The 24,718-nt window shown below is 40.0% G+C and overlaps 1 protein-coding gene across 4 annotated transcripts in view; it reads right to left on the bottom strand.

Annotated features, from left to right (window-relative positions):
• The window catches only part of LOC130167105 (teneurin-3), a 327,180-nt gene that overhangs the window by 241,221 nt on the left and 61,241 nt on the right, over positions 1 to 24,718 (bottom strand). For all 4 annotated transcript variants that reach the window (XM_056373088.1, XM_056373089.1, XM_056373090.1 and 1 more), the window contains exons 3-4: positions 21,302 to 21,381; positions 744 to 964 (exon numbers count right to left, since the gene is read on the bottom strand). In XM_056373088.1, coding sequence (XP_056229063.1) covers positions 744 to 846 — 103 coding nt within the window. In that variant the 5' untranslated portion in view covers positions 847 to 964; positions 21,302 to 21,381. The remainder of the gene's footprint in view (positions 1 to 743; positions 965 to 21,301; positions 21,382 to 24,718) is intronic.

The raw sequence follows: 24,718 nt of genomic DNA, 5'->3' as shown, positions 1-24,718 counted from the left end.
CCTCTCACAACCACACCGTCAGAACATCTGACAAGAAGCTGCTGATGCACGGCGAGGGGAGCTGTGCAGAACAGCCTCAGGCACAGAAGAACCATCCAGAACCTTTTCTGCATGAAGAGAACTCAGGGGCCAATTGTGTTGTAAATCATCTCACATGACTCTACTCAGCCAATCAAATCTGTGCATTCTGATAAGCACTGTGTGTTCTCAGACTGTACACAGGGGTTGTTTTGCGATTTGACAGTCAGTTGTTGACTACATACAGACACTGATACAACTACTGGTAATCATAATGTAAGTTAGTCATTATGACATCATGATGTCCTGGACCAATGCTCGAGGAACTTTTCTCTAACCCCTAATCTAATCACTTTGTTTCAAGGTAAAAGCAAAGAATGAGTTCTCTCAAAACTTTAAAAAATGTTGGCAACAATCCCTCATTGCACACAAACTGTGTGCATGCACAAGGGTGGGATGTCTGCTGGATGAATTTAGAAACAGAAGTGGTTTGTAAACGTCTCTAATCAATGGGAGGCTCTTATCGTAATCACAGCAGCAGTAATCAAAAGATATTGCACTGTAATATAAAATATCATTAATATAAAATTTTAAGGCCAACTAATGATCTCTGAATGGCAATGGGATGATTTACTGACTGACTGAATTAATGGAGAAACAAAGACGGGAGCAAATAAATGAGTGACTATAGGAATGAGTGAGCTGCAGTATCGGAGCTGTCTCACCAGTATACGGCCCCTCCTTGTCCTTACGGCCCTTGGTGAGTGAGCAGTATGGACGTCGCTCTTTCACTTCCATAATGCTTCTGCTTGTGCTGGTGGCAAACATACAGGCATGCTGCTGTACAGCTGCTCACACAGAAAGAAAGACACACACACACACACACAGACAGAGGGTGAAGGCAGAGAGAGAGAGTCGGAGAGAGTGAAGGGTTGTTGGACTCCACCTGCAAACACACAGAGACAGAAGAGGACAAAGACAAAGACTGAGAGTTGCAACAACTAAACCTCATCCTACAGTGACATCAGTGTATGTTAATCAACAACAACAGCAGGGCTGGGTTGACAAAAATCCATTCCATTGTCTGGTCAGGTATTTATCGGCACCGGCCACGAGCGGCAGGAGCGGAAACATGACACCTGGCAGGACACGCCCCTTTTCCAGTGCAATGCTATGAGTCAAATGGGGCGTTAGTTATGTCAATCGTGACACACCTGAAAAAAAATAAAAATTAAGAAACAAAAAACAAGACAAACACATCTGCAGACAATGGGAAAGGAGTCAATCCCCTACAGTATTTTAGTGGGTTTACCTGCGTTTAGAAAAATATATAAAATAGACAGTCTGGGTTTGGTGAGGACAGGTTAAGACACTGTGAGTCTTTCACGTCCAGTGTCTTTATAAAGATGATCACACAGAGGGACAAAGAGGGACATTCATATCAGGTTAGAAAGAAATATTGATTTGCAGGTTAATTTTATTAACAACAAGGCTTTAATATCACGTTGTGCTTCTATTCATTTGGTTCATTAAAGCTTAAAATAAATAGATTCTTAATTCATACATTTAATGTAGTTACCAAGCCGACTGAATAAAGGTTTTCATGGAGGCATGTGATTTGATGCTGGAAAACTTAACTTTTAAATACTCTCAATGAATCATGTAACGTGTGTCTTATGAATGCAAATCACCTCATTGTTAAACTTGACAGTTTCCTGTTTTATCCCTCACTTTAACCTTAAGTCTTTAAGATGTCGCCAGCGCTGTTCCGAGACTAAATGTAGTTTCTAAAATGAACCCTCCAAAACTGAGGAAACAAGTCAACTAGTTTCATACCCGGTTTCCCGTTCCTCCCCGACTCCCCCGAAGCAGCTGACCTGGGGAACACTTGCCACTTTGATACAGAGATCGCACGGAATCATTTTGTCGGTAAGAATACCCATCGTTATGCCGCCTTTGCTTCTTCACACTGAACAAAACAAAACCAGACTAATGTCGCCCCAGAGTGTGATTGTAGATAACATTCCAGAATCAGAGGCGTGACGTACAACACAACACAGATGTTGATCCGGCTCCGGAAAAGACCAACATCGATGGCCCCCCGCAATTCCATGTTTGTACCTTGGTGGTGAGACGGAATAAAGGCACAACACAACCAATAAGTCGTCTGTGCAGCAGGTTATTATGACCCATAGTTAGGTTTTGTTGCTAGGCTACATCTAGTGGTTGTAGTAATTATGACAGGAGCAAAGGGAGAAGTGCGGTGATGTAGTATAGAGAGAGACAAAGTCCACGTCAGGAGGAGGTTGTGGTGGATGGATGAATATGACACAGGAGAGCAGTGTTCGATTCCCATGTGAAATTAGTTGTTTATATTGTAACCATGACAACAAAGACCATGTAATGTTGATGAAGTACCTATTTTTAACCCAAATCACCATCTTTTCCTAAACCTAACCAAGCCATGACCGTTATTATAGTAACCATGTCAACAAAGGTAGGTGCGCCGTTGTCGGTACAGTCTGCATGTTTATTACTGTAACCTTGACAACCAAGATCCGGTACGCCTGATGCCGTAGGGGCGCTATTTCCGGAGACACTTCTATCGGTCGCATCGGAGGGTTAAAAAAAGTGACCTGTGTGGTTGTTCAGGTTGGAGGAGCTGTTGGTGAAAGGGGAATAGAAATGGAATTGCTCTATCCTGGAAAGCATTTATATTTCTTCATATCTTATTTGCACAAATGAAAAGCAAGTGCAAGTGATGCTGTCTGTACAATGTGATGCACCGATCAAAAAGACAGGGGCTGTAATGATACAGGCATTTCACAGTTTTATACAATATGTGACCAAGCTTGAGGGGTAACCACCTGCCACACTTAATTTTTCCTCCTGATGAGAAAATGTGCCAAAACTGTTTTTTTTCCCAGTTTCACTGAAAATTGAGACATGCATCACCAGTCTCAGTTTCTATCATGCTTTTCTCTGACACATGTAGGAGGTGCAAATAAAAAAAGCAAGGCTTTATTTACAAGCCCATTTGTTATCTAGATGATGTCCCTATTAAAATGAAGAGAAATTTTGGCTCCAGGTAACAAAATAAAATCATTAAAACGTACCTTGGTCTAAGAAAAACACAGGTGTCACACAATATGATTTTTGACTTTCTTGGCAACAATTAATATATACATCATTCAATATTGAGTCCTGAGCTCAGTCACAGACAAGAAAAGTGAAGTAAGTGTGTGAAGAGAGTGTAAAACATACAGAGAGGCTGAACAAGGCTGGGGGGGGGGGGGGGGGGCAGTGGTCAGACAGCCTTATAAGCCATCAACTTAATCTGAGACACTGAGCCTTAAATCCCCTACCTTCTGGACATACATGCGTGTATGTGTGTGTGTGTGTGTGTGTGTGTGTGTGTGTTTGTGTATATGCATTATTAATGTGTGTGTTTGTTTGTTTGGTTGGTCCAGAGTATTCAGTTTTTGCATCCCTTCTACAGTTTTTAACTAGATCTTGTACCACTGAGAATTGCATTCATATTTTTAAATTTACTCGTTTATCAGACGCTTTTATCCAAAGCCTTACAACTGAGAAACATCACTGAAGCTTCCGTGCAGTAGGGGACCTTGGTTTAAGTACTAAGTACTACATCTATTCAATAAGTGCGAAGTGATCAGGTAAAGAAGTGCATAGTAAGTGCTTGTTAGGCATGTAGGGTGTTAGGGGTGTTAAGAGAGGGGGTGCTCTTGGAGCAGATGAGTCTTCAAGAGATTCTGGAAGACAGAACAGCACGCCCCTTCTCTGATAGCGTTCAGTAGTTTGGGGAACCTCAGACCAGAACAGTCTGGACTGAGATTGTCTTTAATCCCATTATGTATAATCTTATTTTTAATAACAGCAGGATGAGGAGTAAAGCTATTCTGGAGTACTAGTGACCCTAATCATTCATTTACCACATGTTGTTCTTCAGAGTAATGTGCTGGTACTAGCTTAGGGAGCTCCACTTTACATGAGCTAAGGCCCCATAGGAGAGCAACAGGATTCTTTGAAATCACTTATTAAATGTATTTGGGTTTAGCTCAATATTTGTAAGTAAAGAAAAAAAAAAACTAGAAAGACAGTGGCCCGGAACAAACAGAAGTGGCTGCCCTCCATGTCAGCAGACAATACGGGCAGGAAGTAAGCGAAGTAATGATATATACTTGGAAACTCCTCCTGAAATTTGCACTGTTTGACTCCACAGTTTCTCCAAAAAGTGTGAGCTCGCAACAAACAGACCACAGCGCACAGAGATGGGAGAGAAAAGAGAGACTGCTGAGCAGGAAAGTTTGCTGACAGTTCTTTGATGCGGGAAATCTGATCGACAGCCGATGTGGGATATGTGAGTCAGGCAAGTAACAACATTTGCATATCCGCGGTCGCTCGGCCATCGCTACGATCACAGAATCATACTCAGGGGATGGGTGACAGTGGCACTTCAGATTGAGAAATACACGTTGTAACTGACCACAGACCAACTGCTTTCTTACATCTGATGATATGAAATATAAAAGTGAGGAAAGCTAAGGTCTGGTACCACTTTACCATCAGTCTACCCTTGGGAAGGATTTATAAATGGTTTGTAATTAGTTCATTAATTCGGTTGTTAAACAATTATAAACAAGTTTTCATACATTGATGCAATCTCACTATTTGGCAAGATCAAGTTAATGCTTAGTACTCATTAATCTTACTAATGAGTCGCTACCATTTATAACTGGTAATATGGAGACTTAGTAACTCGTTAATAAAGGATGATGTGTGTCACACTTCACAATAAGGCTCCAACAGGTCGCTGTTGCCCTTTTTTATCTAGTGTTATTATAACTTATAAATGATTTATAAAGTGTTAACAAGCTAATTAATAAACTAGTTATAAACCACTGATAAATCCTTTATGAGGGTAGTCTGATTGAATGAAGTCTGCATGAAGGAAAAGGGAAATGTGTGAGATGCTGGGAGCAGAGGAATAATGAAGACAGACGAGAGGAGAAACATAGAAAGAGGGAAAGCAGAGAAAAAGGTGAAACAGGACTGAGGCTCAAAACGAAAGACAAGATGCATGAAGTGGGATGGAGAGGAGACAAAGCCAAGCAAAGTGATGAGACACTGAGGACAGAGAGGACAAAGAGAGTAAACAGACCGAGAAAGAGAGGGATTGATTAAGAGCAAGAAAATGAAAACAGGAAAGGGAAAAGCAGAGAAGGGGGGCATTGTGAGGATTATGTTCTTTTCAGTATATGTAATGTACATCATTATAAATTTAATACAAGAAAGATAAACAGCCCACGTGTTTTTTTAAATCAAAATTAGAGAAACAATAATTCAACACAAAGCACTGAGTTGAACGAGTGTCTGGTATTTTCACTTCACAGAGATGAAAAGAGAGAGAGGAGGATGAGAGGGAAAACAGAAATACGCAGGACAGAATGATGAGTGAAAGCAACGATCAGTTTGCTGTTGTTTTCCCGTTAATAAGTGAATTAACAGAGCTTGATCAGGTGCTTCATCAATAATTAAATTGTTAATTAGGAAAACTGTGCTTCAATGAACAGTGAAGAAAAGCTAATAGGGATTAAAGAGACAGTTCAGCGCTGCTTTTTATTTTAGTATCAATTAACCTCTAACTGCCGCCAGTCGGAAACCTTGTCGCTTTTGATTTACTCGTCATTTTTTATTTGGAGCCTTTTAGCAGCAAATAATATTTAATTAGCCTCAAAACCACAGTACACATCCATATGCTCCTGCATAATTAGACACAAGACACAATAATGTTCACAGTGACAGTTGTCTCCTATCCCTACTGCTGTCAATACTACTGCATTCATCACAGTCATGGTACTATTACTACGACTACTCCCTGCTGTAGTGTTTGATTGCATTCTCATGAGAGGTTAAATGCTTGTATTGTCTCGAGGACAAAGTCCACAGCTCCATGACGGGAGTCACAGGTCAATTATCACTCCGATACAAGTGAACGTTGTTCAGTCAGATTTTACTGGAGTTAAAGTACTGGACTGCTTAATCTTAAAAATTGATCAACATCATTGTTGTGTTGATCCACATTTACAGAACATAATGACTCTGAAACAACCTGCTGACTGACTGACTGACTGACTGACTGACTGACTATAGAACCTGTAGAATAAAAAGACTGTAGAATATGATACAAAGACTAAAAACACAACTGAATCAGCAAAAGGAGCCATTGTTGTTTTCCTATTTCTTTTTTTAGTCCGTGATAAAGTCTGGTCGTGGTAAACACAGCAAAGATAAGTAAATGAATCTTTCTTGATTTGTAAACCTTCAAACACAGACCTCAGATCAGATCAGGTCTCTGTTGAAGAATCTTCTGCCTCATCTTTATAACGTCGCCATCGTTAGGACACTGACAGGTTCACACATGACTGACAGTGATTGGTTTTTCTCCTGTGATGAACACAGTGTAAAGTTTATCACATTTTCAAAATAAAATTATTCATCCCACTGAGTAAAAGCTCTGCTTCAAAGTAAGGGTACTTCATAGAAATGTAGTGGAGTCAAAAGTACAATATTTGTCTTTTAAGTGAAGTGGAGTAAAAGTCAGAAGTTTCTAAAAGAAATACTCAAGTAAAGAACAGATACTGGAAAATATACTGAAGTACAGTACTCAAGTAAATGTACTTTGTTACTGTCCACCCCTGGTATTGTACTCAGTCTAAACTGCTCAGAGAGACATACTGCTGCCTGACCTTTGTCTGAGGTAAGGAGGGTTTTCTTTTTTCTTTCTTTTTTCTTTTTTTATGTATGTATCTATGAATTTCTTTCACACTGTATGAATGTACAAAAGAAGATTATTTTCTGATTATGTTATCTTTGGATTTAAGATCTTAATTTGACAGAGACTAACATTAAACAGAGGAGGACTATCTCATTATATACAATACAATTTGATGACAAAAATATATTTAAAACAGACTTTGGTGTGTGACAAGTGGCTCTGATATGTGCAGAAGTCCAAAAATGGATATCTCCTATTTATAAAACAAACAAAAAAGAAAATGTCATGACCATTTTTTTTTCTCCTTTCTCTCACTTAGTTTTTAGAAACTAATTCTAACAGAAAGAGAAACAGCAAGCCTTACTACAAGTATGAAATATTAATTCTAGCTATTGAAAGGACAAAGTTTGAAGACAAAAACATAGTGATTCAATGGTGTGTGTAAGAATATTGATAATAAATGAAGCCCTGTAAAGAGGGATCTGGTGGTTAATACAGGGCACAGATGCCTTTATATCTTATGACTGTGTGTGTGTGTGTGTGTGTGTGTGTGTGTGTGTGTGTATGTGTGTGTGCTTTCATGTTTTATGTTAACCTGACACCATATTATATGAGAAGGTGCTATTAAAGTCATTCCCTTAATCAATAAGACAGATCATGCACTGTGGCAGAATGAATGGTTTGCAATTCCAATAAAAATCATTCCACAAAAAAAGAAAAAGCATTTAAGCAGGAAATAAAGAAACGTAAAGGTGAGGTCGGCCTGGGAGAGTCTACCATCAGGTCAGAGTCACGTATTTAAGATTCAATGGGTTTGAGTCTGACACACACCAGCTCCCTGTACATGTTATTTTTCTCTTCCTCGCTCCATCGTTGACAGTAAAGTAGCCACAAAGAAGATCTTACAAATCTGACTGAACTGTGTCCCTGAGCTATTCACTTGGTGAGTAGTATATAAGACTAATGCAAGTAAACTCTCAGTATTATGCCTTTAATTCATTGTGTCCCTTCAGGTAAAAGTAAAATACAGATTCATGTGGGGAGAGAGAGGTTTCGGGGGAACACTGCAAGTAGATTTATTTCTACTTAATACATTTAAGATTAAAAGGTGATGAGAATAGCTGTGCATCGACTCCATCCAGAGCCTCGCTCATATCATTTTTGGTTTTCTACACATTCGTGTAGGTAAACACTGTGGTGCAAGTCATTCACGTTCAAAGTATGGTACTGTATGTATTATATGATGAGTGAAATATGAAAAATCAACAGCGTTGCCATCGACTATGCTGCAAATCAGAAAATGTGAGAGACAGGCCTGACTCTTTTCTACAGGGTGTTGAATAAAGGTTATTAAATGTAAGACTAATCGGAAGAATTTGTTTAAATCTGTGGTTGTCATTTGTCAACATTTCCTCCAAATTCAACATTAGCTCTGACTTGTCTTCAGTCTCTCTCAGCTGAGAGAACTCATGCTGCTGCTCAGCAAATGTGCTCCACCTCCCTGCAAACCCAGGAAACTGTGAATTATTGTAAAAATCATACACACAAATGAAAGAAACATTTTTTCTTGGAATGAGACACCAAAAATATACTTAAAAAAAGAAAAACTGCTTTGATTCTTTCATTACTTTGCATATGTATTCAACTCTAAGTGGTCAGTTTACACAAATGACCCAAAAACATTTATTTCCACCCATTTACCCGTGTAAAGCTGCAGCTTGTGAACATTTGCAACGACATCTCAGAAGCTGTTACCAGCTCTGTTATACAATCACTGATCAGTAGGGAGCTGAGGGTCTTTCACTTTATACTCATAGTTGGAAAATTGCATGGTTTCATGTCATTTATATCTATATATTATATATTAAGAAAATTCCAGGGTTTCCCATGTTCTTTATATTTATATTTTTGAAAATCAAAAAGGTTTTCCAAGTTTTTTATATTTATATTAAAAAAATTCTACTAAGGTGAAAATTTGGAATTTCAAAAATGTGAAGATTTCACAGATTTTTCACTGGTGCCAGATTATTTATCACATAGAGGTGGATGTTTTACCTTTGGGCCCAACGGACTCTAGAATCGTCACTGCAAGGCAGACAGTATGTCTGCTAAATCTCTTGACCTTACACCAGTAAAAATGTCTGTGGTATTGGTAGGTATCTTTTGTGGCATCAAAAGATAAAAAAAAACCAAACATTTGGAGGTAAAGGAGGGAAAACTGCTGAAAATGAATATCTTAATCTTTGGATCTATGTGATGATAATGTTAAAAAGTGAAAATTAATAAATTAAATTTACCAATTACCAATTTAGACCAATTTTCCTACACTGCGGCATTTTCTAAGTGTAAACTCTTCTGTAGGCCTGGGGCAGCAGCAGACAGCTGTGTTACCCCTCCAACACATGGTGCCACTTTTTCACCTGCCAGCAACAAGCTCCGTCAGAACAATTAAGTGCACGGTCGGTTTACACTGTGGCCCGAGATCCCAACTCCCCCTGTGCAGGAACCACAACCACGGCCAAGTGTGCAGATCGGAACACACAACCGAGCCAGAAGCACCTCTACCAGGAACTGATCCCCAGGTGGAACCTGCAGAGGTGGGCAAGGACTCTGCCCCTGCGCTGTCGGAATGCTCCATCAGCACAATCATTTTAAGTAGATCCTCCACAGCGTTGTCACCAGATGACTGATAATCATTTAATTTTTGTCAGCTCTCTCACAATGATACTGTCACTTGCAACAGCCTGGAGGGTGTGCATGTCTGTGTGTGTGTGTGTGTGTGTGTATGTCTGTAACAGGCAGAGCTGTCTCATCGAGGTCACCCTTAAAACAGCTGAAGGGAATATACGCACATGTGCACTCGCACACACACTCGCACACACACTCGCACTATCCATCTCAGGGGCCTTTGGGCGATGCTTGTCCCTTATTCCTTGTTGGGAACATCTGCACACACACTCACATACACACACACACACACACACTATAACAGATACACTACAGTCTGACGTGATGTTTCAGGCTGAAGCTGCCAATAGCAAAAGCTACCAGCTGCTAATATTCAATGTCTTTGACCATTTTCAGCCCCAAAAGTCAACTACAAAATATGGCCAATATCCAACAGAAATGTGTTTGTGTGTAACAATACAGGAGCTGAACAGTTGAGAAAATATTTATAATGAACCATACACTTGATACACTGACACTGGTAAGTGGCTGAAACACTTTTTTTTCCTGCTGCAGCACATCGCTCAGCTTCTGTGCCAGAGCCCGTGTCCAGCTCTGAACAACTGGGAATGAGCCCATCCACATCTACTGCAGGTTTTCCAAGTTGTTTAAATTATTATTTTTTTTAATTAAAAGGTTTTCCAAGTTCTTTATATTTCTATTGTGAAGGTTCCAGCGTTCTCCAAGTTCTTTACATTTATATTTTGCAAATTAAAAGGTTCTCTTTATATTTATATTTTTTTTAGTGTTGACTGTTGCTGAAATTCAACAAATATATTATTTCTAACATGTAGAAATGACTTTAATATGTGACAGCTGTAATTTTCAAACAAGAATAAGAGGAACATAAAGACAAAATTCTTCACATTCCTTAGATAAATATTTGCCAATCAATGTCAGTGAATGTTACAGTGTAGAGTAAATACACGTAATCCAAAAATATGCTCCTGTTTTTTGACGATGAATTCAAGGTGCACTGGACTGTGCTGTAATACATGGTTAGGTTGATAAGGGCCTGTTACTTTCAATACATGATCTGAAACTTATAACAAACTTGATTACTTCTGCACACAGCCCGTACTAAGAAAGCTTAAAATGAGCCATCAGGACTTCTGTAATGTTGGCCCTGTTCACAGCTGGATTTAATATGTATGTCCAGTCATCAGATGTCACACCCCGCTTCACGTGCAAAAAACAGGTACGTGCTGATGTGTTTAGCCAATCCAACAGACTGGTTCATTGTCAATATGCATGTATGTTTGTGTGAGTGTGTGAGTGAGAGAGAGAGAGAGAGAGAGAGAGAGATAGAGATCAGGGCATGGAGGGGTTGAGTGATTCTCCAAAAAATAAAGGACCACAACAACCAAGAGTGGCTAGGGTTGCCACTCGTGCCGTATAATACGGGATCGTCCTGTATTTGAAAATAAAATGATGCGGACGCAATTTTCATTCATGTTATGGCCTCAAGGTGCTGTGAATAATGTAATGTCAAGTAATAATTTTGCATAATCTTCCGAGGACTTTAGGTCACGGTGGAAACGTAGACAACAATGGGCCACAGGAACCTTTTAGTTCTAAAGAAAAGTACCTGGAACTAAAAGGTACGTCGAAATGCGGCTTTAGTTACACAAAGAGAAAAACATTTGAGTCTCTAATACCTTTACTGTGGTTTTTCAAAGTAATTCACCACTCATACACACACACACACACACACACACACACACACACACACACACACACACACAGCACAGCTTTATTGTTCTCCTATTGAAGAGCCTATAGAGGAGCCGGTACCAACAGCTCCTCCAACCTAACCAACCACATTTCCTTTCAACCCTCTCATACGACTCGTAGCAGTGTCTCCTGAAATAGCGCCCTTACGGCGGCAGGTGTACCGGGCCTCTGTTATCATGGTTACAATAATAAACACGCAGACTGTACCTACCTTCGTCACCATGGTTACTATAATAATATTCATGGCTTGGTTAGGTTCAGGATAAGATGGTGATTTGGGTTAAAATAAGTACTAAATACAACATTACAGGATCTTTGTTGTCATGGTTACAAAAATATCTAATGGTTTCACACTGGAATCAAACACCTCTCTCCTGTGTCATATTCATCCATCCACCACAGCCTCCTCCTGACGTGGACTTTGTCTCTCTTTATACTACTTCACCGCACTTTCCCCTTTGCTCCTGTCATCATTACTACGACCACTAGATGTCGCCTAGCAACAAAACCTAACTATGGGTTAGCAACCAGCTGTATAGACGAACTGTGGGCTCGTTTTGTACAGGAGGACAATCTTTTCCTAAACCCAACCAAGCCATGATCGTTATTACAGTAACCTTGGCGACAAAGGTAGGTACGCTGCTGTCGGTACAGACATCATGTTTTTTATTGTAACCATGACAATCGAGGTCGGGTACACCTGCCGCGGTGGGGGGCGGTATTTCAGGAGGCACGCCTCTGGGTGGTAGCAGAGGGCTGATGGATGTTCAGGATGGAGGACTGGTTGGTCTTGACATGTTGTTTCTGAGAGAATCGTACTCAGACTCACATCTAGCACCTTAAGGCCCAGATCTGCCTGCATTAAAAAGTTCTCTAAGTCGGAAGTAAAGAAGTCGCAGATTTCCACATTACATGAATTGACAACTGTAACTCAGCTCCAGAGCAGCTTGTGCTGACTTTTAATCAGATTTAGTAGATGAGACATCATATGTAAACGCTAATGCTTTGATCTCTAGATTCCTTCAGGAAGTATGGATTGTTGAAAGGAAGTAACTTGTATACTGTATTAGCTTTCAGTCTGTGGCCTACCTTAGCTTCTCTGTCCATCTGTCCCAGCTGTTCTCGTTTCAGCGGAATAATCAAGTCAAACTTACAGTGCTCATCTGAAATAATCCATCCATTTCTTTCTTTGTTAATACCCCCCCACCCCCTCTCCCTCTCCCACTGCTGTTTGTCTTACTGCTCTTCCTCATTCTTTCTCTCGTTCTGTTCATATAACTCCCACATTATCTGACCTGAGTTTCAGTGAGTTCACAAGTGCAAATCTGCTGGGATAATCTCTCTCTCTCGCTCTCTCTGTTTCCTACCTTTCCCCTTCTCCCACCTAATCCCCCTCTCTCCTCTCAGATTAAAAAAGAGAGAGGGATAACAAAAAAGAAAGAAAAAAAAGGGTTGCAGGGATGGCCTTGTCCGTGAGGGAGCAACACACTGACACGAGGATCTGCAGATGGAGAAGTGAGGTAGGGAAGCGTAAACCACCAGAAAATAACAAAATAAAAGAGACAGAGAGGAAACGTGAGATGTAAAAGGAAAGAAAAGAAAAGACAATGGTGAGAGGACGTGTAAGGGGGGGGGGGGTGCCTTGGCGAGGCAGATATAATTTCATCATCCTCTTTTCTTTTTTTTTTTTTTTGCAACAGAAACACCACTGATCCATGTATGTACTTGTGAGTGGGGGGTCAGGGTGAGAACACGGCCAGCCAGAAGCAACACCCTGGGAAGAGGTTGGGGGGTGCGGTGTCAAGTTCAAGGACAAACCAACACAGATGGACACATCGCAGGGTTTTCACATATATTGATCAGTGTTGGCTGGTGTGTCCAGGTCAGACACAGGTCATCTGCAGACTTCTGAAGTTCACATGTGAGTGACTTTTGTACTGCTGCTGTACCTTAGATTACATTTCAGAGCAATTTCAAAACAAAAAATACAAAAATTATTATCGTAGACTACAATTCTCTGTCACAAAATACCATTAAAGGTCCCATTCACATCTTTTATCAATACAATTAATGGTGCTTACTGTTTTCAAATTAAAAGCCTGAAAGTAAACTCTAGCACAGCCAAGACAGTCTTACAGACTGTTTGAGTTTTTATTATGTAAATAACTTTGTTTAAATGAAAACTACAGATCTCTCACTCCATGACTTTTCCTAAATATGTTTCTGATGTTTTCTGAAGCCTAGAAGGTATTAGAATAAAAAACACAAGATATCTGAGCAGAAGAATATTTAATGTTCAAGAGGTTTTTGACTTTCTCAGGACGTGAGCGAGGGGGGGGTCTGATGGTATATGGCACATCTGTCAGCATGTCCACTCATGACGTAGCCACTTCACAAACTTTATTTGGAGAGTAGAAACTAGACCTTGATTTTGTAAATAGTCACCTATAGGCTGTAAACAGTAAGCGACATCTAAAATCACCCTCATTTATAACGAATTAAGAATTATAATGCAGCCTAATAAATCTCAACCATCCAGTCCAGTCAAACACCACACCGGTCTCTGTGAGAGCTCGTAGGCTAAGTCAGATCCAGGTGGAACGACTGTAAAAAAAAAAACACCTCTGGCTGTTGATAATAAACAATAACAGAAAATAACAATCCGATAAACCTCAGCGCGAACAGCGACAGCGGCTCTTGACACGAGAGCGAAACACCGTCTCCAGGTGCAGGTGTGTGCCGATAGGTGCGTCAGCGCGATCTCTAACAGTCAATCACTACCCCGTTCATTACAGTGACCTCACATTCTTAGGCTTTTTTTTTTTTTTGATACCACCACTAGGAGTCGCCAGAGACAAAAATGTTTAAATCCTACACATTATAGGTTTTAAATGGAGAGAGGAGAGAATAACAAGCCCGTCTCTTTTAATAACACTGTTTCTTGTATATTCATTTAGTTGTGGTGCATTAACAACGAGGAAAGTATCATCAATGTAAGAGGATATGTGAAATGAACATGATCATTGTAATTTCTGCTTACTTAAATTTTAATTAAGAGCAAAGTGCAAATATTTAGCAGGTAATTTTATTCTATTCATTTATTTTCTTTAACATATGTAAATCACACAAAATAAATCACTGGACTGTTTTTATGTTTGAAATTGTGATATAAGCACAATCAGTTTTTATGCAATTTGAATGTTAGAAATAGCACAAAACCGTTTTTTTACATCTGTCTGAGGTGGAAAATTCTGTGCACAGATAAAAGCAAAATCTAACCAAGTGCAATGGGAAAAAGCTTAGTAACTGAATCTTGACATTAATGATGCATGTGACTTAAATGACTTCGACTCCACTGAAGAGACAAAATCCCATCTGTCTGGACCCATTCAGAAATTTAAATGAAATACATGAAAGAGAAATGCCTTAATTCCATTGTGTTTTCCTCATGGTTTTGGATCATTTGAGGTTTGACTGACACTCTTTAATTACATTATCTAATTGTAGCCACTTCCACTGCAATGCTTTAATGGTAGAGACTGGAGAAGTGATGTGACCAACGGCCAGACTTCACTCAACAGTATAGGATGGAAATTTGCATTGTGAGTAGAAAAACTTTTCAAATTTGTATTTCAAATATTGGGTGTATTAAAAAATCTCTTTTAAACACAGATAACTCTCAATATACTAATGAAGAGCCAATATGATTCAACGAGGGTGAAATAGTAATTTGGGGCACTTCTTTATAAATTACCGAGGAAACCACCTAAAAAGCAGAAGCCTACTTTCAGTATTTCTTTTATAACTTGTTATGGATTTCTGCTTCTTCCTCCGAGGCTGAATGATAAAGCCAACACGGAAAGTTTTTCAAATGACGACTAAAGTCTGGCTCCAAAAGTGAGTCAATCCCCATAGACTACCATGTTAAAATAACTCACTGGTTTCACTGGCGTGCTCCAAAGTCTCAGCTCCACACCCGCCCCGTTCAGCCGAGTCAGGTGCCTGCAAGATGGCGACGGTGGAGCAGCTCACTCTGAGCTCCAAAACCGCTCTTCAGAAACCTGTGGTTGACGTCACGGAGGCTTCGTCCAGCGCTATGTAAAATCTATGCTCAAAACCCTTTCCCATAAAAATCATAGTTTAACGTCAAAATGTTTTGATTAAAAGTCAAACAGCTAATAAGATGCAACATACAAGCATTTTTGGTTTTATACCCTTATCGGCTTTTATATCTAAAGAGCCCAAGATGCAAAACCTTAAATGTCCCATTTAACCCAATGTCCCAAATGACCTGACTTCACCCCTACATTTCAGTAATGAGCTTTTTATGAAGAGCTTTGGAGAAGTGAACTCAGTGTGCCCTGGGCAGAACTTCCCACAAGCATCTGTTTGGCGTTTCTAACTGAAATCCAAGGTGGTTGATAGATTCAGAACCCAACACAGAAACAGATACTCGTAGCAGTTGGAGTGACGTATGGAGGGCGGTTGAAGGTCTAGCGTAGGTGTGTGTGATTGTGTGTGTGTGTGTGTGTGTGTGTGTGTGTGTGTAGGGGGTGGTTGGGGGGTCGACTCTTGTTAACAATGAGTCCATTGATTTCAAGTTCCCAGCCTCTTCTCAGTCCTTCATTCTCCTCTTTCTCCCCCTGCCTTCCATCTCTCACTTTCTTCTCCCTCTCCTTTTAATATCTTTAATGTTTTACTTCCCAGACACATTAGATGATAGTAGATCTTAAGGTTTTTTTTTTTTTTTTTATATAAAGGTAAAATTTCTTCATCAGTTTCACTCCTTAGCTCAGCTTCCTATTTTCCTCCCTGTCTTTTGCCTGTTGTCACCGTACCTCCTCCTTCCTGTTCAGGTAGCAGCTTTCATGTGGCAAGACAAAAGACTGATTGTACATTGCGTGTATGTGTGTCTTTCTGTGTAAGTGTGTCTCAGTGCGTCAAAAGATAAGGGAAAAAAAAACAAGTAGATAACATGCTCAAGAGAGGAGGGACGGACAAAAGGAGTGAAGTGGAGGATGAGGAGACGGCTGAAGCTGTATATCTTATCTATTGTCAAATAAAAAAAAATGAAACATTTAATCCTTCTGTGAAAAAAAACACACACATAACCTATGTTTAAGCACATGGGGAGCAATACAATCATACTGTCTACTATAGATGCCACTTAAGATGCGTATGGATAATAGTTCATGGCAGAACAGTGAACAAACAAGATACCTAACAAGATTTCACCTGTTGGAAAAGACTACATCAAATCAAATCAAAATAACCTTTGATTCCTGCAGCTCTCACCACAGCACTGCAACAAGCACCTGATTCGTGAATGGGATTATTGTGAGGAGATTACACAATCCTGTAAACAGCATTACCCTCATACTGAGGCAGTAAATGGAGAGCAGCGCACACAATGGACAAAATGGGCCAAAAGTACCGTATTACACAACTGAGCTGTCTAAGGCCAAGAGAGAGCAAAATAAATAAATACAATATTGGGAATTGAAATTTTGTGCAGTGCAACACATGAAAAACATTAGAAAACATTTGAAAGAACTCAAGATATGAAGTAGGTAAGAATTCCTCAGTCAGGGGAGGAGTGTGGAGATCTTTCTGAGGATTTTCAGTGGTGAAAGAGGACATGCGATGGATTCTGACAGTGGTTTCGTGCCGGGGGTATTAATAGTAATGTTAATAATAGTAATAGTGTCAAAGCACAACCAAAACCAAATAGAGCACTCCACATCTTTCCCTATTTTGTCATTTAGTTGGAGAAGTTTGATGAATAATGCAAGGGATGTGAGAAGAATGTGGGAATTCTATCAGCTTTATTTCTAAAGCCTTTATGGATTTGTACAATGCAACACATACACCGAGAAATGATATCCTTAATGTGAAGTGGGTCTTTGATGCCAGCTAGCAGCAGACTTCTCCAGCCTAACCAGCCAGGATTAGAATACAACCAGTCCTCCAACCTGAACAACCAAACTGGTCACTTTTTTCAACCCTCTGTTACAACCTATAGCTCCCCTACAGCAGCAGGCGTACCGGACCTAGGTTGTCATGGTTACAATGATAAACACACATACACTATCAAGATCGACGTACTTACGTTCATCGCCATGGTTATACCCAGACCCTTCTTGCTGTGAGGCGACAGTGCTAACCACCGCACCACCATACTGCCCTGTACATGAATTTCACATTTCTATTTCATATGTGTCTTATCATAAGTTTCACTTAGGCTCACATGAACCTTCATAAAATTGACTACATGTCTACATGGGAATGCCAATCTTATGTGTGAAAAAGACCAGTCACAAGTGAAGTGAAAAGTCCCATGTTATGTTGTGATTTCACATGTAAATTTAAGTTTGATGTTAAGTATGGGCTTCACACGTTACACCCCGAAAATGTTTCCCACGTGCCAGGACATGTGTTCCACACATTTCACATTTAAGCAATATCCCACTCGAGGTTGTTGTACTGAATATTAACACGGCTGTTGTATAAGTTAACATGTTTTAAATCACATGGAGGCAACATGTGATTTTTGTACGTGTGGTGTTAATGTGGCTTTTCTGTAAGGATAAAACTACTTGGTTAGGTTCAGGAAAAAAATCGTGATTTGGGTTAAAATAAATAGTTCCGCAACATTAGACAAGCTTTGTTGTCATGGTTACGATAATAACAACAGAGTTAACTTTGTTAAACGCTCATGGATAATAAAAACAATATAAACTGCTACTCTCACATGGGAATCGAACACGGCTCTCCTGTGGCACATTCATCCGTCCACCACAACCTCCTCCTGACGTGGACTTCGTCGCTCTAGGTCATTGGATGTCGCCTAGTAACTATGGGTCATAGTAACCCGCTGCACAGACGACCTACGGGCTCATTCGTTACGAGAGGAAAGTGTCTGCGGTTGAGTTTGGGGAAAGATGAGCGATTGGTGAGGAATGTTTAAGATTGAGAAATTTATGTTTAACTCTTGCCTCGGGATTATGGGTAAGAGAAATGTTAATTGCAGACCTGTGAGAGGACACAGATGTATTAAGGTTGAATTTCTGACACACATATCCATCACACCTCCACACCCTTACTCTCTACCTTACTACATAAAGGGAAATGAACAATAAATGATGGCACTGGACAGGAATAGTGAGCTATGGGATTGTACAGTGAACGTTATTCCTTGGGATACTGGGCTAAAACACACACACAGACAGACACACACACACACACACACACACACACACACACACACACACACACACGCATGCACAGATTACTGGCTTTGTCTACCTTTGACAGGTGTGGGTGAAGTGTAAATTGTTGCTCATCTCCTCGGACCTGTGATTAGCTGACATGGATGTAGTTCAGCTCTTATTTGATACAGTGGCAGTGCTGCCCATGTTAACTGATAAAAGGAGGATGCTTGCACTTTGTGGCTGTTGTTCATATTAAAAGACAAACTGCTTTGTTTTGTTTTGTTTGGTTTTTTTAAAAGAAGGAGAAAAGGAGCTAGAATAAATAAATGAATAAATAACAAAGAGAAACTTCATGGCTGTTCTATATTTTCTTTGGTTTCAGGCCAGAAATAAACTTGAATAATTTCACCTGCTCATCTGTTTGAAACTCTCATTACTTTCCTGTAGATCACTGTGTGCATGTATCTTTGAATATTCTATTATTACCATAAAACATATCCCTTCCAGGCTAAAATGGACCGTTTGCATATGTGGCAGAATCCCCAGAGACCTGGGTGGAAGACCAAGCTAATCTGTGATTCAAAATACCTCCAGAGAACATGACTGACTTTTAACAACAGCTACCGAAGGTTGAAGTATTTGTAGTGGTATTTCATTACAGCTCTCATAAAAAAGAAGGAGTGATGATCTGTACTTAAGGATTAGGGTCGTGGACTGAGTTAGCATGGACACAGAGCTTCTTTGAGCTCATACTGAACATACGTATTATCATTTTGGGGGGTAGACATTTCATTAAATTAAAGTTTAAAATGCACAAAACTATTAAATATGTGGGGCAGTTGATTTGTTGTTGATTATCACTGATGACTCATCCATTACTTTAAAAGGTGCTGACATTTCAGAGTTTAAAAACTCACTTGAGGACTCCCCATCCACTGAACACAGTGAAGATTTCATGACGGGTTTTGTTCACGAGTCACAGAGTACTATCAAACATCTGGATACCCACACTGAGAGAGATAATATATTAATGGCAAAAAAAAAAAAAAACATCATCTAAATTGATATGCTTCTTTCTCTCTGTGAAAATTTGTAAAAACATTTTTATATGTATTCATTTATACAGAGACATACATTTTTCTGATTCTCTTTGAAGGCCTGACTTTTGTAAGTTCTGTCATAACCCACACTGGCCCCTCTCTGCCAATAGTGTGTGACTGTGTCAGCGTCTTCCCGCTCTTAGAGCAAATCTATCTGACTTTTAGCTCACAGTCTTTATGTGTTTGTATAATTTAGACTTTGGAATTGTGTTTATGATTCAGGTTAGAACTGGGATTAAAGTTGGGTTGACAGTGATTACTGATGAGACACTTTGCTATAAGAGAACAGTCTCAGTGGCACTGACCACAGCTGTGGATGATGCCACTGTCATGGCCTTTCTGTTTTTCAGGTTTATTAGAGGTTTGCGTCTGTGGTGAATGCTCTGAGGTCATGGTCACGGGAAACATGTTCCCCTGGATCCCGGAGAGCATCCCTGACTCGATGTGCCGGCAGATTGCGCTCGGCCACTGATTTTGGGAAAACCAACTTTTCTTGATCTCTCTCACTTTTCTGAGCCTCTTTATTCACTTACACGGTCTCTTCTTTAGTCCTTGTATTGACAACTTCCCCTCAATCTTTTCTACATGAACTAACATTGAAACAACACAGCTGCCCAAAACACGTTCAGCAGTTAAGTGTCCAATTACAGTTGAACCCTTGCAATTTGTCCAGTGTGTATTTAAAGGGCGGTTAGCTCCCACACAGTTAATTCTATATTTACATAAACCTACTCAAATTAAAATGGAGACTTAGCACTGTAATGTAGTAACCATTATTTTATTAAATATACTAACACTCTGAACTCGATTCGACTTGATGTAGCTTGTTATATATGTAAAAAGGAGTTTGTTTCCCTGAACTTTCAGCACTGAGGCAAAGAGCTGCTGTGTTTAATCTCTTGAAGAAAAATGTGACAGCACTATCACATGACACAAATCAGTGAATAGTCATTGTTGCCCTGAATGTCACTTATACAAATCATTTTACATTCAAAAGATTTCTGACAGACATGTAACAGCACCTGGAACCACAATGACCTTGGCACTTCACAGTTGTTTTTTTTTGGTTTTTTTTTGGCAGAAACAAAACAAACAGCATCATGCGTCGTACAAAATAGTACTATGTGTAATCCTACACTTCCCATCGTGGAAACAAAAGAAAAATGTCTGATAATCAGGCTCTGTTGAATGCATCCCTTCTCTCTCTCTCTCTCTCTTTCTCTCTCTATCTCACACACACACACACACACACACACACACACACAATGCCGTCAAGAGTCCTTCAGCGGAAACAACTTTTCCTCAAGAGCTGCCTTCCAAAAGCACTTGACAGGAACAGAAATTGGCAATTCATCCCTTCACTTGTTCAGTTTTTCCCATTTTTTTTCCATCTAGTTTTTTTTTTTTTTTTTTTTTTTATTGATCGCAATCACTTGCCTGCTGCACGTGTTCAAATTGCAGAGCGTGGTTTTTTTTTTTTTTGTCTGAGTTTTTTTTTTTTCCAACTGTGAGAAGAATGGCCTAATCAAGGCAAATTGGTGCTAATCTTCTCACTCTTTAATGAGAGATTTAAAGAGAGAAGCAGAGAGAACAAGTTCAACAAAAACGGAGAGGATAGACAGCTCGACTTCACTGGGAATAACTAGAGGCACATAGACAAACACAGGAGACGCCAGATGGACAGACAACCGGAGGGTCTGGGTTGAACCTACCGACTCGTCGAGTGTGGTCTAGCAGTTGAATGGCACCGGTCTGCTGACGACTCGTGTCATTCCCGTCTGTGCATCCAGAGCTAAGGACAGAAAAACAAGGAAGTGTAGAAAAATCAGAAACAGTAACTGACCAGGCCCGGATACGAGCATCAACTGTAAAAAAAAAAAAAAAAAAAATCGCATTAACCGATTTCCTGTAAGTGTGAGCAGGCGAGGCTTTTTCAGGAAACATGCTGCACGGTGTCAACAGTAAAAATCAGATCTGGTCCAGACACTGTATGAAAGAGGTTCTCGCTCAGCTGCAGCTGATCCTTTTTGGTTTTTTGGTCTTGAAAAATGTGAATTTCTTTTCTTCTTTCTTTAAGGTAATGTTATTAGCACAGGTGGGACATAATAATCTTAGGGCTCTTCGGGCTTTATCATAAGTCTCTTGGCTTGGCAAGGCGCCCTATTGGTTGAACAAAGACCAACCATGAAAGATCACCTACATGGTTAAAAGAAACCGACGTGGACTATTGGTAGAACACACAATTCATACTGCAGTCAAAATTTTCATTGAGATGTAACAACATGATATGGCTTCTGCCCAGAGTACACAGTACACAGTACAGTATGTTACTTTAGTCGACAGCTTGCAGTATTTGCACAACTGCAGGAAATCTCTAGGCAGGAAATGTTAACTATAGGTCATTATAAGCATTTGTGCTGACAGCTTTTCTATGGTCTTTTGCTGCCTCTATTATTCTTCTTCGCAGGGAAACTGGTTCACTATTCATGTGAGATGTGAATCACAGCTCACATGTTCAAATGGCATGAGTTCAGACTGACCTGCCAACTTTTAACAGCCACCTCTTAAGCCTCCACAGGTGTTTGATTCAAAGACATATCAGAAGGACACCACTTTGTAATCGTAACAGAGGACAACAAGGTGCCATGCAGTCGCATTTTGGCAGTGACGTTTGAAAGTAGAAGGTCAGTAAACAAAAATAATATAAAAAAAAAAAACAAATTTACATAATTATTTCAGCTCCTTTCACTCCTCCAACCTGAACAACCATCAACCCTCTCATGGCTTGGTTAGGTTTCGGAAAAGATCGTGATTTGTGTTAAAATAAGTACTTCCTCAAGATTACACGGTCTTTGTTGTCATGGTTACAATGTAAACAGATACTTTCACATGGGAATCAAACACCGCTCTCCTGTGTCATATTCATCCATCCACCTCGACCTCCTCCTGACGTGGACTTTGTCTCTCTTTAAACTACGTCACCGCACTTTCCCCTTTGCTCCTGTCATCATTACTACGACCACTAGATGTCGCCTAGCAACAAAACCTAACCCTGTCAGTTGCGAGGAATTTTCTTGGCCAAGGCAAATTCAATAAAACATGGCCTGTGTGTTGTGACAAATCTTTGAATCTTGAATTTTCTTTCTCCCATTCCCAAAATAGGTGGAGGACAGGAACTGTGAAAGGAGGTAAGGAGGTTGAAATGTGTCCTGGGATAAAAAAAAAAAAATCTGTCCGTTTTTCCTGTCTTCAGAAGTGGCCTGCGTCCTGTTACCTGTTTGTAAGGTCTCAAATAAACGTGTATGAATATTTGATTTTTTCATGAATTTCTATGGTGTTTGAGTCTGAGAGCACTTGTCCGTGTCAAGGTTAAATACATACGAGTAGATGGAGATCGTGTCCACCTCTGAACTGTGACGAGCCCTAAGACTCACCATGTATCTCCGTCCGACCACGGCGGACATCATAAGTGTCTATGTCAGATCTGCAGTCGTCATAGAGACGAAGGAGATGTGATATCAATTAAAAACCTTCACAGTGTTGGACTTAAAAAGTGAAACTAATGAAAAGAGAGCTGGAGAGAGAAGGTCAGTCCTTTCTCACCTCCACACAGATGGCAAATCACGGCATGAAGGGAGTATGAATGTCAGGTGATGGTTTGTGAAAGTTACAGAAGTTGTCGGACACAGACCGACCCCCACCCCCCCGCTGGGTTTACCAGCATTTGAAAAACCAGGTTATACCTGCTAACTTTGGTGTGAAAAGGGTAAAAGTTATCCAACCATCTGACAGGCACTTTGGATGGAGTATACCGGCGAACAGGGAGAGACGCTGAACACAAAACAGAAAATCAGATTGAGAGAGATACAGCAACTAATGTTTTTAGAGCGATCAAATAAAAACTCACAAGCAAAGTCAAAACGCTTGCATGTAAGAAGACACACACACACACACATGCACGCACGCACACGCACACACACACACACAGCAGAGACTAGAGAGGTCCAACTCTTCAATGTGACATTGAGCTAATCAGATTTGAGGGAGGAAAGTGTTTGATAAACAAATCGCTCCCCCTCACCCCCCCTTCTCTTCTATAGCTCTCCCCTACTTTCTCACTAATCAGTAGAAGAGCTTTTAGAGTGCAGAGAAGGATTCGTATTTACTCACTAATGCATGTCAACAACCAAATCTACTCCATGACGATGAATAAACAACTATTTACCCAATAACCACTCTTCGCAGGGAAAAGCTGACTCCTTCACACAAGCCACAAAGCGTTGTTGCACCCCAACGAAAGGGATAGTGAAATAAATTCTAAATACAGTTAATGTGCATGTGAGAGCCCATGCAAGTGAGTGGGGCTCAAATCTGAGTCATTTGAAATGAAACATATTTCTACTTTAAAGATTACAGAACCACGGGAATCTGAGACTCCAATAAAACCAGCGGCTAAACCACAGTCAATAAAACCAGCTCATGTTCCATAGGGGTTGATGGTTTTTTCCAATATCAATTATTAGTAATCAAGGAGACTGACAACAGATATTTGGAGCCGATATATCAACACAACATACTGCTACAAAAAGTTTTTTTTAAATACTACAATATCGGACTGACAGTCCCACATTTAGCTGTAATGTCCAAATAGACAATCTCCCCCCACCTGAAGAAGCTTATTATTATTATTATTATCCATTCATGTTGAATAGATCTCTACACACCGTTACACACCGAATCACTTCCTCTTTTGCAAAAATAAAAGTGCAAGGAAGTTCTTTTTTTCTTACAACAATGCTTTATTTCAAGTGATTATGAGCTTTTATTCTGAAAAGTTATGACAGGAAGTTCCAAAGGCTCTGTTGCTTTTTTGATAGACATAAGAAAATACGGCCAGTTCATCAGTAAATCAGTCAAACATTTAACATGTCAGTGTGGACCAAAGCGCCGTATGTGAACAGTAACAACGTAAACTCCAGCTGCACTTTTATCAATCAATTTATTAAATTAGCTATTGATTATGTTCTGGCGCACCATCTATTTGATTAGGAAAATCAAAGCCAAACTTATCTGCCAACCCCTGGTGTATGAGCAACTCTCTACAACAATTTGAATTAAACATTGCTCCA

The sequence above is a fragment of the Seriola aureovittata genome, chromosome 3, assembly GCF_021018895.1.
Source record: "Seriola aureovittata isolate HTS-2021-v1 ecotype China chromosome 3, ASM2101889v1, whole genome shotgun sequence".
Classification (NCBI taxonomy): Eukaryota; Metazoa; Chordata; class Actinopteri; order Carangiformes; family Carangidae; genus Seriola; species Seriola aureovittata.
The sequence above is the reverse complement of the archived record's forward strand: the minus strand, read 5'-3'. Positions and strand labels throughout refer to the sequence as shown.